Here is a 13,839-nt window from a genome sequence, read left to right on the forward strand (position 1 = left end):
ACCCACACTACACACGCCCCGGCACCGGCACCACTGTGGCACCAGGGTCATCTTTAAATGGTGAACAAATTTGCTTTCTGTTCGATGGCTCCGGCGGTGGCATTATTAGTCCGTCACCTTACCGTACACCGAGACCACCGGGCGTCCGGCGCAGGTGATGGACCGCCACAGACCATGCCTTGTTCTCTCAAGACTCAAGACTCCTTTGACGGGGCGGGGTAGAGTTCGCTAAAGGGCCAGCCATCAATCGGTGCCGATCGTTGGGGCGTCCGTTTACACGGCGCCCGTCAAGGGTTTCGGTAGGGCTGAGGCTCAAGGCGAGACAAGGCGGCCGGATGGCCATGAGCCAGTAAGCTTGTGGCAGCCACGGTGTGTGTGTGTGTGTGGTGCAAGTTGTGACACGTCGTGAAGACCACCACCAGGTTTGCTGGCATCCCACACTCTGACTTTTGTTCCTGGAGTCACGTCCTGTCAATGAATCTCAGGAGTAGCTGCTAATCGGGACTCTTAATCTCTGAATGCTTTGCAGAACACAGAACCCCCGGCAAAATGGGTGCCGATTCGTTACCCAAAACGATACTGTGCGCCAAAACGCCGGAACTGATCGAGACGGTCATCGCCGACCGGAAACCGGAACCGTCACAGACCACAGGCGCGCACAGTTTACCGCTGCAGCTGGCCGACTCGACCCTCGCCGGTGCTCAGTTCGAGAAGGCGCTCCAGACGTGCGGCGGTGCGGTGCACGACGAGGCGGAGGTCGACCGGAAGCTGAAGGAGATCGGCTCCGCGACGCCCATACTGCCGTCGGAGATCGGGACGGACTTCAGCTTTAAGCGCGAGATCGTCTGGAAGAATGTGATCGGGTTCCTGGCGCTGCACATCTGCGGCTGGATTGGGTTGCACCTGGCCTTCTGGCGGTATTGTGACTACCGCACCACGCTCTACAGTGAGTATCGGGTGTCCTAGCCCAGATCTAGATCTGATCTAGATCTATAAACCCACTGTCCACTTCTCCACAGCAATGTGGCTAATGTACGCCTCGGGACAGGGTGTCACGATGGGCGCACATCGACTCTGGTCTCACCGGGCGTTCAAGGCGACGCTCTGGCTGAGGATCATCCTGCTCTGGATGCATACGCTGGCCGGACAGAACTGCCTGTACGTGTGGGTGCGGGACCACCGACAGCACCACAAGTTCTCGGACACGGACGCCGACCCGCACAACGCGAACCGTGGCTTCTTCTTCTCGCACATCGGCTGGCTGCTGTCCCGCAAGCATCCCAAGGTAGGTCATTAACTGCCGCCACGCCACGCCACGCTCTCTCACCCCGGTCTGCCTCTTCTGCCCCTGCCACAGGTGATCGAGTACGGCAAGAAGATCGACATGTCCGATCTGGAAGCGGACCCGTTGATTATGTTTCAAAAGCGGTAAGTACTCCGTCCGGGGGAGGAGGCCGACCTTCAGTTAGCCAAAATGTTGAGGCGTCCAAAAGCTTCGTTCACGGTCAACTCCGGTGGAGAGCTGTCTCCCGTAATGAGATGCACCTAACCTTCACGTGCGGCCGTCGATCAATCAGCTCCAAGTCAAGTGCGCCCCGCTAATGACCCTCGGTGCGCAATTGAAGGCAGCAGCATCATAATGAAAGTGGCCAGTGGCCATGGTGAAAGAGCAGCCATCGGTCACCCTGTCTCGCCTTCTCTCTCTCTCGCTCGCTCGCTCATTTCACCACAGTTTGGCCACTTGTGCGCCGTTCAATGTTTTCCATTATGTTTTGCGCTCCGTGATCTGTTCACGCGAGATGTTGACGAGCCAGATGGTTCCATTTGGCGACCGAGTGCATTGACTTTCGGCATAGGCATAGGCGCGCTGTGGGTGACCTCGGCGACCTTGAGCCCTTTTCCTCGCCAGGCTGGCTCGCCGCAGATCAACAGCGCGCCCGAAAATGTTGCGTCGATCGCCGTCGTTGATGTGCTCCACTGACGTAACGGTAACGGTTCGTAGCTACGCTCGCACACTGTCCTGACACAGTCCGCTTAGGTCGGTCCGGCGCCCAGTGGCAGCGTCTTGCACCACACGCGGAGCGCTTTCTCCCGCACGCCTAGAGATACCCAAATCTTGCGAGACCAACCGAGAGGTTACGAAGGCGGACGAGCCAGCCATTTTGGAATCACGTCACCGAATCACGCCAGGCGTTGCCCAATCCTGATGGCCGGATGGCCTATAAGAGTCCCTAACCCAAAACCCAGATACCGGCTGAGCCCCTGAGCAGCTAGCTAGGGGTCCGACACAGAAACGATTGGAATAAAGGCGCCCCCAAAGCCAGGTCGTATAAAAATGGCCAAACGGCCCCACCAGGCTTTGTGTGTGCGTGTGTTGCAACTAGTCGAGCAGACTAGTCTAACGAGATGGAGAGAAGGTGAACATAAAATTCCAAATCTGCATCTCGCCCCCCGATTCGCACGCTCCGATGGACTTGACTCCGAAATATTGAACCATCTCGAACCATCGGACCTAGAGAAAGGTTAGTCAACGATGCCACGGAGGAGTGTGTCGCAAAGCTAACGGGGAGGGTCCAAAATTTGAATATCGCCCAACGGTGTTGAGCGGCAGGTCGTACGATAGTGGATCCGCTCCGCGATGCTGCAGTGCAGTGCAAACCAACTTGAGGTTTCGTGGAAACACTCAAAATATGGCTCACCACAACCGACAGACCACCGACCGAGGTTTCATTGGCTCGAGAAAAAAAGGGAAAGCATTTTCAAATTTGACAGACCTTGCCAAACATAGCTGGTGGTTGGTGTCCTTCATAGTGGTATATATTCGGCGCTTGGGCGTGCGTTAGCTGGCATAGATTCGAACGGAAGCATTGTGCTAGTTTGGGGCCTCGCTTGTGGCGTGATTTGGAACGCGTCTATGAGTAGTTGGAGCCGAATGGCTCACCGTGTCACCGTGAGACTCAGCAGACACTGGAGCCACACCACTGTTGTGAGTCGGAGCTACTTGATGTTTAGGCGATCTTTGTTCATGCATTGATCGCCACGGAAACAATCGGATCTCCGAGCCAATCTGCGGTTGGGTTTTACCACCTTACGCCCAAACAAACGGACTCTGGCGTGTAGAATCGCCTAATGAAGCATGAAAGTGCGTCGATCAGTGCCGAACCGTGGCGAAAGAGGATTCTGCTTGGCCTGCGGGGTCCCGCCGGAACATCTGGCGCTCGCGGCAGAGTGCGAAAGTCAAAAACCCGAAAAACCCTGGCGAAGGTTATTCACTGCAATCTGTGTGTCAGTGTTTGGCTTAGTCTGCGACCAGCACCAATTACTTAATACCGGTGTCTAACATCTTGCTGCCTGTGCGATCGGGTTGATCGATGATTAATCACAGGTGTCCAGCGTCCACCGAAAAATAAATTGTCCTTGGAAGATAGTGACACCACGAATAAACACGCAGCACGCAAACCAACGATATGGCCGAAGGATGAAACCGACTAAGCGACGTAGCGCTTAGCTCTAGCTTGTTCGCGGCCATCTTTCCTGTCGAGACGGTTATCCGGCAAGGGATGGAGCCAACGTCTTCACAGCGGCGTACGGATAGTCCACCGTTCGTATCACCTTGCAGCTCCGAAAACAACCGTCCGGCCGAGAATGGCCGTCGTTTTAATCCATTTCTGATTTAGTTATTAGGCCGGGGCTCGTCACGAACCGTGGTGGCACCAGCCTTGCACCATGAATCGTTAGCGTCGTCGTCCATTGGTTCAATGGTTCGACCGATTGTCGAGGCCGTTCTGTCGAACAGCAGCCCACTATTGGTCCAATCTTGCCTCGGATCAATGTATTATTCATCGATAGTGATTAGTCGCATGTGATCCGGTGTCTTTGACTCACACACACCCAATATATGATTGAACAACCTTCGGCACGTGCTGTTGCAGTGTAACCACATCCGAGGATGGCGAAAAGTCGTGGTCCATGATTGATGGTCCGTTGAATTTGGTTCAGTTTTGGCCAAACTACTTCCAGTGGGTCACGGGTTCGATTCCCGGTTGGCGTTACCCTTCAACTTGTTTCTTTACTTTCGGTATTGACAAAGGCAAGGGATGTGTGCATCATCTCGGAATCGGATTGCACCTAAAATTGAAGAATCAAACCTCAAAGATGTCTGGTTCCGCCTGAGTTTCGGTTGACCACCGGTCGTAACCAGCCCGGGTATCCGTGGGGTTTTGATGAGGTAGGTGGAGTGACGCCTTGTCTCGACCCCCACGCCTAGTGATTTACGGACCTTGGTGGAGTGCCGTTTTAACAACAGGTTCTCTCGGGTCCACGAGGCAGAAAGAGCGAGAGAGAAGCAACTGAGACGCGCTACTAAGTGGTTTTGGCAAGTCAAAACACGAGACGAGACTCGGAGCCCAGGAGCGGAGGGCTTTGTATAAATTATTTGGTCTTCCTTTTGGTGGGGGTGCTACCTCAAGCTGCTTGATCGAACTCGAAGGAAAGGACACCCCGCGTCCCCGTGTTCGCGTTTGGGTGGCTCAATATTACATCACACGTGTGTCTCAGCACACGATTGATACGCGGGGCGTGATAAAAGCACCCGGGAGGAGTCCGAACATCGTCCGGCTGATCTGTTAGAATGTCGGCCAAGGCTGACGGGGTCGTCAGAGTGGGGCAACAAACGGTCTAGTGTTTTCGCTTTCGATTTCACGTTCAAACGCGCCATACCAACGGTTCGGCAACAGGCTGATGACATGCGAAGCGGCTTGCAGAACGATTTTTTTTGGGTTATTGTTTTTGCTTGAAAGGCGGATGTTGCGTGATCGAAAGTCGTCGTCGAAAAATCGACTGAAAATTAATAACTCCCCCATCGGCGACAGTTGGCCAACTTGGGTGAGCGGCCCTGTGCCGCGGACAGAAGCGCCACAGTTTGGCTAACACGGTCGAACGGTGAATCAGAGTGGGGAAGCTAGGTTTAAAAAGGACGCTCAAAAATAACTAATAACACACAGAGTATTATGGGTGAAATTCCCGCTACCAATCGCATCTGGCCAGGTTTTGCTAAGCTAGCACACCGTACCAGCTCCAAAAACAGTTACGAAATCCTTAAGAAAGGTTTCGCGATCGCGATCAACAATGTCAATGTTAGTGTGCTCCAATGCGATGTGGGCCAATAAGATAACACGTTTGAGCATTAGCACATTGGATCTAATAGGGTATCACTAGCCAAAGAGAGGTACTAGCATTGGTAAATTTCGTTATCATTTCTTGGAATAATTAATACTTTGGGCAATCAACTTGTTGCACTGATGAAGTATGGAAAGGACATTAACATGGGGCATACTAGATTGTTGATCATCCTTTCGCTCATTCGCTATGCCATTGTGTTCGAGGGTGTTGCAGGTTGCTCCATTATATCATCTAAGCTACCAGAGCGTTGCGCCTCTGAACGAACCACTCAGCTGTCTAGAAGCCGTGGTGAGCAAATCGGTCCCAGTTAAAGGTTACCTTTTGCCAAAAGCGTGGTGGTGGCCTCATCGCCGTGACCACGTCGAGCACGACGGTAGCTCTGTGATCGGCACAGCATCCCCAATGGCGCCCAATTACTGGCCCGTCAAGTATCGATCATTTGTGATCTTTCAAATATCAAAAACCAAGTGTCGATGCGGCCTCGCGGCAACCTGATCCGAAGTCCGCCTCCCTTGGCTATCCTTGGCTCGTGGTCGAAGGTCCACTTGGGCCGATGTTTATGGGGGCCGATGTTGATGAAGGTCAGCTACGTGCATGGCCGGCGGTGGCTTGACGTTCGCTTCGTGACTGGCGCGCTACAGCGAGCACTTGCATTCCGTAACGAACGGGGGAGCTTGCGCATGAATTACCGTTTCTTGTGACCGCCCCGAAGAGAGGACAGGCCCAAAACAAAACAACTTCGAAAACAACTCATCTTTTCTTCATCGCTCGAGGCCCTCGAGGCAGCTTCCACGCCGAGGAAGGGGTGCGCAAACCTTTTGGCGCCCACGGTCCAAGCTCGTAATTGAACTTCAGCTCACGGTCACTCCGTGAATTGCACGCACACACACACATACACACACAAAGAGCGTGCGGCCGGATTGGACCAATGGACTGGCGGTGCCGATCCGATCCAGCCAGCGTTACAGCATCGCTCGGCGAAGCTAGAGCTTCTGGGGTCATTATAGACACTTGCACTTTATTTGGGTGCGCGTTGTCTGCGGTCCGATCGATTCGTGTCCAATTGCACTTCAGACCAGCGGGTTGCGCATAAGTGGTACATCATCAGCGGTGCCCTTGACTCTACTCGAACCCGCCTCGAGGACTTCGAGGAGAGCACCGGGCAGATGTGTCGTAAGCAGCGCGCTCGCCTATGAAAGCGTGGACAGCACGTGATGTCGCCTTATGCCGTGGTATTACCTCAGGTATTACCCGTTCCCAGAGAGATAGAACACGCAACGGGCCACGTGTCCACGGCAGGTAACCTGCAACGCGGTGTAACGATCTCCGTTACTTACCGGTCCCGGCAGTGGGCAACTTTCTTGCTGCCATCGGATCACGCTAGGCCAATAATTAGCGAGTGGCCGCCACCTACCCACAGGAGGAAGTAGCCACTCGAAGGCCACGAAATGTTGATCGACCGTGGTGTGGTAGAGGGGGAGATTAAGGCAACTGATAGGCCTCCACCGATCACTCTGGTACAGGTAATCTGTGCCTCGTCTAATCATAGGCATGCGATACTGTTTCTGTTTTATGTCGCTAGCGCACCGTGGACCGATGAGGTGATTACTCTTGGACTTGGATGGTCACAGCCTCCAGTAATGGCAAGAAAAAATCGATTACTCTACCTGGTACAACTGACTCACATCTAGGCCACGTCGGCAATGAAGTTCTTTTGTGGCTCCAGGCACAGATTAATGGTTGACCCAGTTGAGTCGAGCTCAGGACAAATGATCGACCATAGAAGAAACTACATAACCTAGGCTTTGTCATTGGCACTCCAATTCTCGGTACCGTTACACATGCCATTCTTCTGCACCCTTTAGGCACTACAAACTGCTCTACACCATCTTCGCTCTGTTTGGACCAACCGCCGTTCCGGTGTACTTTTGGGGCGAGAGCTATTGGTACGCCCTGTTCGTGGCGTTCTTCTTCCGCACGGTGCTCAGCCTTAACGGGACATGGTCGGTGAACAGTGCTGCTCACATGTTTGGCACGCGCCCGTATGACAAGTGAGTTGCTCGGGCCTTCCGGAACCGCAGCGATCCGAAGCAGAAGCACTGATAAGGCCGTTTACTTGTACGCTTACAGAACCATGTGGCCGGTGGAGAACATGTTTGTGTCGTTCGTGGCTGTCGGTGAGGGCTGGCACAACTACCATCATGCCTTCCCGTGGGACTATCGTGCGTCGGAGTACGGGACGCCGCTTAATCTGACCGGAACGCTGATCGATCTGCTGGCCAAGGTTGGCGCGGTGTGGGACCGGAAAACGGCCACTTCGAACATGGTGAGTACTCACTGACGGGCGGTTGTTATATCATGGCAGAGGATCGCTAATCACATTGCCGGTTCTGATTGGCCCCAGGTTAAAAATCGTGTTATGCGCACGGGCGACAAGTCACACCATACGTACGGCACGGACGAGGGCCGCCAGGCGTTCACCACGCTGTGGAACGTTTGGAAGCACCCGTCCAACCCGAGCTACAACTCGATCCACACGCCAAAGCCGAAGATCCTGCAGTCGGACGGCTACGCGCTGATTCCGGACGAGTTGAAGCAGTCCGAACTGGACGAGGAGATTCTGTCGAAGGAGAACGAGGAGTTGCTGCGCCGCCAGCAGGAAGAAGAAAGCCGCACGACTGAGGCGAACCAAATCTACACCAAGCTGTCGAAGTACATCAAGGAGCAGCAGCAAGCGGAAGAGTTGCTGTTACAATCGAACAACAACAGCGAGAAGAGTGCCCAGGGAAAGGCCGCCCTGAACGTTGTCGACTGCAACGACAATGCGCTGGTCAAACGGAGAGTCCCGGTGGCCGATGTTCCGACCGCAACCCACTAGCCTAGCGTCTTGGCGATGGCGGAGATTATTATGGCCATCCAGACACATTCGTCGCAGCCTTCATCGCAGTACGTGCGTTCCAGTAAGGGCGCAACACGTGGAAAGAGCTCGTGAGGAAGACACGCGTGGCACGGGCGAAAAGGCTCATCTGCTGTTGCACCAAATGCTCAATTTACTCTAAACCAATCACCTATCCTCGACGAGTAACCAGGCGTGTTGTGGTCATGTATGATTTCTCACTTTCTCTCTCTCATGGTGCAAAAGATTGCAGAAAAAGAAAGCATGTGATATGCTGCTCTTCTGGTGGCGAACTTGCCGGTCGGCGGAATGCCAGAACAGTGGATACAAAAACAGTCAAATCAATTCGTGCCGTAAGCATGGTTCGAAAAGCTAGTTCATTCATTTAAACTCAAGGTCCCCAGCCAAGTGGCATCGGCGAAGAGCATACATAGTCGCGATTCGTCCCCGCTTACAGTCCGTGCGTGTGCAGCACAATCACTATAATCATCGTTTCGCAACTGTCGTAGGCCACGCATTCTTACCAAACCGTGATGATAATGCCCAACCTTCATTAACGCTTTTGTATGTGTTTTCCCAATTGCTAGTTGTTAAGTTAAGTAGGCCAGATAACACGAAAACGAACATGCATGGCAACAGGCCCTCGCATTTCGCCGACTGCACGGCGAGCAGTAGCTCGCGTACAGTCGTTTTTAGGGGATGACTATTTTCTTTCCGGGGTAGGGATTCCAATAAGTGCTGAAATTTACCCTAAGAATAAAAACTTGAAGAAAATAAATAAGCTCATTATTTCCTTGTCGTTCGTATGCCGATGCGCATCAGCATTGAAGCTATTCCGAATCCAAGCCACTAGGCGAAACGAACCCTCATTCAACCCCCCTTTGGAAAATTGGTAGTAATTATTATCGTTAGTACTTGGAAGGGTTGTGCCAAACAGGTGCCCCGCTAATATTTGACAAACAAATATGACCAACAATAGGTAGATCGAACACGCAGTTGAACCAAACACGACGGAAAAAGTTTTAAAGTTTTATTAAAGATGGCGACTACTTTTCACATTGGTTAGAAAGATGGGCTGCAAATTAATTCGGGGGGCTAGCAAACCATTCCAGGTTGGCGAAGTTAACAAAAACTAATTGAATAGTGCCGTTACCTCCCTGTAGCACCGCGATGCTCTATCGCGCCAACTGCTTTAATAATTTTTCGTAAGGGCATGTTCGAAAAAGTAACCCTTATTCCGGAACAAATTTCGTGCCACTATGTTGTAGTTGTCGTCATTTGTAATAAACGGTCCGTTTTCCAAGTCTATCGCTAGCAGACGAACTTTTTCGCTCATTTCCCGGCACAGCATGTTCGCCAGATGAACTTCATGCTCGGCGTGCCGCAGTCCTATGCAGTACGCTCGGGAGGCTCGGGAAGCCGAGGCCGTCATTGCGTAAATCATAGTGGCAATATTTGCGAGCCGTTCCAGCTCCACATGGCGATCTACGACTTCACCTCCGTGTCTTGACAGCATGCACACGACGGCAAGTTTCAGTCTTACGATCGAAAACTCGATCCAGTGAGCCGCAGGGTCTAGCGACGGATGAAAGAATTGCTGCAGGTCGGCAAACTGTTTCGGGTTCTGTATGGACGACTTTTCAAACAGCTTCGAAATTACGTACGAAGGGTGCATGGCCGGATTGCGATCTTTCTTGATCGTTTCGTGAGCGTGGGCCTGAAAAGACAAAACACACGCACACTGAGGTTCTGCAGTTTAAGGTTTGCATGTCTATCAATCGTACCCCAGCGTACTGCAGTCCCGATAATGCGATTAGGAAGTTGACGGAATCTACAGATTCGTCACCGATGTAAAGCTTAAAAGCATCATTGAACAGTGCTTCGAACGGGCTGTCCGTGCTGAGCGCCTGTGGTCCGAGTAGTTTTAGCGGAAGCGTAGCAAACTTGATGAGCTGCTCTGCAGAAAACACTTTCGTTATTGCTGCCTCGAGGTCAACGTCTTGGTTTTCAAAATCATCCATCAAGCTAGCCGTCATGTAGATGAGACTTTCGGCAGCATAAACCACCGATGCCATTCTCGCCAGCTGCTCCCGGATGACTTCAATGTCTCTGCATGATAAAAGCGGCTACAAAGAGATCTGCAGACCATTAGGATGTGTGCGACAACTTACGTGATTTCACCGGAAACTGTTTTCGTATTCAGACAAACCGTAGTGAGCGCGTTCAGTATCCGTTTCAGCAGCGTTACTCGCACCACACTCGACTGTACACGCATGGATGCGAGAAGCTTGCTCAATACGTCGGTGCCTCCGCGTACGACATGTTCTTCCGGCACATTCACTTGATTGAAGTTAACGGTCAACCTTGTCATTCCGTTCCTGGACACAGTTGCATCCGAAATCTGTACACCTTTTGCTTGGGTATCCACCAGAAAGGTGGCAATCGTGCTCTCCTCTGCGTTCATCTTTTCGATCCCTTTAGTTGACGCTACTACCGCTAGCAGCCCGGAGTCGATTCCGGTACGGTATAGCACCTTAGATCCGTTCAGACGCCACTTGCGATCGGAAAAGTCCAGCTCGGCTACCGTGCTGAACATGGTGTGACGCGAGCTGTTGGTTTCGTACAGCGCTCCCGCTGCAATCTTTTGGCCGCTACACAGTTCTCCCAAGAACGCATTCTTTGCCTCGTCCGAACAGTGGCGTGTAATCATTTGCACGAGGGCATTATGCTCGAGCACCTCCAGTGCTTGGTCGAGGTTTTCCGCAACCAACTCGTTGATATAAGCGAACTCCGTTTCGGTGTACTGTTTGCCGCCGTGCGCCAGAGGGCCCTGCAAACCGTAGACTTGAAACGAATCGGCCGATTTTACCTTGCCGAGCGCGACAGTAGTTTCTATGAGCTTGGCCTTGTCCTTCATCAGCCGGGACTGCTCTTCCCTGTTTAGCGATTCTGGAAAGGACAGCAGTTCCGTATCGACCGTGCCCAGGAACATAGATTTCACGAAGGGTTTGCGCTGTGCCGCTCGCTCGTGTGCCGGTTTCGAAAGGATGGTTATGTGATCGGGAACTGTTTCTGAATGCTGGGAATCGCGTGAAGCGACGGTAGAATAGCAGCATTGCCGGGCGATGGCCAGCGGGCCTGCCGACCTGCCGAGCCGATAACAAACTGCAGTTAACATTATTTCACAATTATTTTATGCCTTTCGCTTAGCCGTCTTGGGCTAAAACCCTCTATTTACACACATAAATGCACACTAGAAATCTTCCGCCGGGATGTAATTTTACGCCGCCCACCAGTCAGCTGTCAGTGGTGAAGGGTGCGACACAACCCTGCCCGGATTGGTCGCGACCTCTAAGCGGCTGTCATGCATTTGTTGTTGACATTTGTTGACGAAGTGCAAGGTTTGTTCGATCTATTTTACGGTGCAGCTCCGCGTTTGCAAATCGACAGAATAAACGCACTTTACGCATTCCTGTCGTCACTGGTGAACCGTGGCGTAGGAACCCAGCGTGTCTGCGAGGGTGTTTATCCTTTCTGGATACGGAAAGGAATACTTAATCATTCGCAGCGCCCAGCCAGTATGACCATAGTGCGTTAGCAGCGAGCGAGACTCCTCAGAGCACACGTTGCATCCGTCCATACAGTGATATCATCCGAGCGGTGAAGATATCGCTGCAATCTCTCGCATCACCCAGCTAGTCACACACCGCGCCTAACAAGGGTCCCTACTAGCGGAGTCACCATGAAGCTACAAACGCAAGCAAAACTCGTCCTGACCGTCATGCTAGGGTTAGCTACAATTGTACGGACCGCACCGAAGAGCGGTCCCTCGGAGGCGACAGATACGTCGAAAGTGGACTCCACCAGTGTATCCGGTAGCCGTTTGCTCGTGAATTGTAGTGCCAACGCAACCAATGCTGACTGTCTGGCGCTCAAGGTTATGTTGCAGGCTCTGGATGATTACAAACTGGGCGGAGCGCAACCAGCAATATCGCAATCGCTTACCCAGAATCTTTCGCAAACGGAAGAAATCCTCTTTTGCAACAATCTTACCGGAACTGTTTCGAACCGACTTCCGGTAAACTTGAGAAACAAACCAGAGCTTCTACCGTTCGGCGATCTCGTTAAATGTGCGAAAAGTTGCTATACGCAAAAGCGTTCGATCAAAGAATCCTGCCGGGCACTATTCGTTGGATTTGAGATGATAGTGGCGGCTGAAAGCAAGAAGCGTACACCGGAACAGGGAGGCAAATCTGCCGTGCCAGCAAAATTTATCGCACCGCCGATCGATGAATCGAAGCACGATATTGCGGTGGCATCCGGAATTGGGGAATCCGAGCTAGAGAAGGCCAAACAACTAGTCTCCAACAATGGTACGGGTGGGGCGGACGTGCAAAAGCTCATATCGCCAAACAGTGTTCCCGCGGCCCAAGGCAATGCAAGTGCAGCACTGGAGGGAAGAGCGCCCGTCGTTGCGGTGGACGACACCAAGGCAAAAGAAGTTGAAAAAGGGCACGAACCGCCGAAAAAGGTAGAGAAGAAGGTGGACAATGCAGAGCAACAGCAGCAGCAGCTGCAGGAAGAGTCGCCAGATAATCCTGGCAACATCGACCAAAGGCCTTTCGATGATCCACCAGAGGCGCATGGGGACGATGAGGCCGCGAAAGAGGACGCGAACAAAGACGCTGTCGCTGAAAATTCCGCCGAATTGATGGAGCCAGGCTCGTCGGAGGAAGCGAACGCTGACACTGATCCGGACCAGGAGACAAACCCGTTTCTGCCCGAGCGAAAAGAGGAAGGAGGACGGGAAGAGAAGGAACGAAACGAAGGCGAACCCGCTGGCGGCGAACCGAAGGCCAGCAGCGACATCGTGCAGGGTGCGGATCCGTTCTATAATCAGAACGATTCCAATTTTTTCTCGTACTTTCTGTTCGCCATGTTTAGCTGCGCGCTATGCTACGTGGCGTACCACAACAAATCGAAGCTGCTCGCCCTGCTAGTCGAGGGCAGACGGTCGAGCAGCGGGCGTGGGGGTTTCAGCAAGGGCCGCAAGCATACGGCGGCCTACCGGAAGCTGGACTCGAACCTCGAGGAAGCCATCACATCGGGAAGTGCACCGGCGGGTGGTCACTCGTCGTCGCAGATCATCTACTGAGAGCTTCGCGCTTCGGTCACAGCGCAGATCGTCCCTACCGCGTCGGTCGTCGGCCTTTCCCGGGCCACTTGTAAATACTTTCCTACAATGCGTTTCGATGCGTTTCAGTTCGACGCTTCTCCCCCGAGGCGCCCCACTCTTCGTAGCTCTCGCAAAACGCGCTCGCCCTGGGGGCGTTCGTGAAACGATATTTCATTGCACGTGGCATAGTAGCAGCAGCCTTTCGACTTTTAGTTGTTTCTTCATCCGCTCCTACCCGCAGCACCGCTGACTTACTGTCCCATTGTCCACCCATCCTTACGGGTTCCGGAAGGATGGGCGATCTCTTACGGTTTTGTTGCACGCCAATCATCAGTGATCGCAATAACGAGTTCAATAAAAGAGAAAAGAATTTTTACAAATCGAAAATGGCACCGCATTCCATCATTTTACGCCAGAACGGCGTACCTGTTTCGATAAGAACACCTTCGTCGACGTGTATCGAGTGTCGTTATCGACACAATGGAACTGTTATCAGCCATTGCGAAAAGGGGATTAGATTAACATGGGCCAAACCTAGAGAGGTCGAGTGCATTGCTGCGCTAATAAAAAGCGTCAAACACCACCC

General features: G+C 52.6%; 3 protein-coding genes across 3 annotated transcripts; 2 read left to right on the top strand and 1 right to left on the bottom strand.

Annotated features, from left to right (window-relative positions):
* Positions 1-549: 549 nt before the first annotated feature.
* On the top strand, positions 550-8,821 carry LOC128275122 (acyl-CoA Delta-9 desaturase-like). Its single transcript, XM_053013520.1, has 6 exons — positions 550-946; positions 1,020-1,285; positions 1,358-1,428; positions 7,047-7,232; positions 7,312-7,507; positions 7,586-8,821. Exons 1-6 carry the CDS (start codon positions 550-552, stop codon positions 8,057-8,059), a joined length of 1,590 nt encoding a protein of 529 aa, XP_052869480.1. The 3' UTR covers positions 8,060-8,821.
* Positions 8,822-9,124: 303 nt separating this feature from the next.
* LOC128272627 (complex I assembly factor ACAD9, mitochondrial) lies at positions 9,125-11,301 on the bottom strand. The gene is made up of 3 exons (XM_053010464.1): positions 10,249-11,301; positions 9,862-10,186; positions 9,125-9,794 (listed from the first exon to the last, which is right to left on the bottom strand). Exons 1-3 carry the CDS (start codon positions 11,253-11,255, stop codon positions 9,270-9,272), a joined length of 1,857 nt encoding a protein of 618 aa, XP_052866424.1. The 5' UTR covers positions 11,256-11,301; the 3' UTR covers positions 9,125-9,269.
* Positions 11,302-11,538: 237 nt separating this feature from the next.
* LOC128272500 (trans-Golgi network integral membrane protein 2-like) lies at positions 11,539-13,584 on the top strand. The gene has a single exon (XM_053010323.1). The coding sequence runs from the start codon at positions 11,820-11,822 to the stop codon at positions 13,230-13,232; it is 1,413 nt and encodes a 470-aa protein (XP_052866283.1). The 5' UTR covers positions 11,539-11,819; the 3' UTR covers positions 13,233-13,584.
* Positions 13,585-13,839: the final 255 nt, after the last annotated feature.

The sequence above is a fragment of the Anopheles cruzii genome, chromosome 3, assembly GCF_943734635.1.
Source record: "Anopheles cruzii chromosome 3, idAnoCruzAS_RS32_06, whole genome shotgun sequence".
Taxonomy (NCBI): domain Eukaryota; kingdom Metazoa; phylum Arthropoda; class Insecta; order Diptera; family Culicidae; genus Anopheles; species Anopheles cruzii.

What these genes read in the sequence shown, in the direction of transcription:
- LOC128275122 (XM_053013520.1), top strand. Translation starts at nt 550, where the DNA reads ATGGGTGCCGATTCGTTACCCAAAACGATACTGTGCGCCAAAACGCCG. An exon ending in TTGATTATGTTTCAAAAGCG is followed by an intron (nt 1,429 to 7,046) that starts GTAAGTACTCCG and finishes TGCACCCTTTAG; the next exon opens with GCACTACAAACTGCTCTACA. An exon ending in GGCACGCGCCCGTATGACAA is followed by an intron (nt 7,233 to 7,311) that starts GTGAGTTGCTCG and finishes GTACGCTTACAG; the next exon opens with AACCATGTGGCCGGTGGAGA.
- LOC128272627 (XM_053010464.1), bottom strand. Translation starts at nt 11,255, where the DNA reads ATGTTAACTGCAGTTTGTTATCGGCTCGGCAGGTCGGCAGGCCCGCTG. An exon ending in ACAGTTTCCGGTGAAATCAC is followed by an intron (nt 10,187 to 10,248) that starts GTAAGTTGTCGC and finishes TTTATCATGCAG; the next exon opens with AGACATTGAAGTCATCCGGG. An exon ending in CGGGACTGCAGTACGCTGGG is followed by an intron (nt 9,795 to 9,861) that starts GTACGATTGATA and finishes TTGTCTTTTCAG; the next exon opens with GCCCACGCTCACGAAACGAT.
- LOC128272500 (XM_053010323.1), top strand. Translation starts at nt 11,820, where the DNA reads ATGAAGCTACAAACGCAAGCAAAACTCGTCCTGACCGTCATGCTAGGG.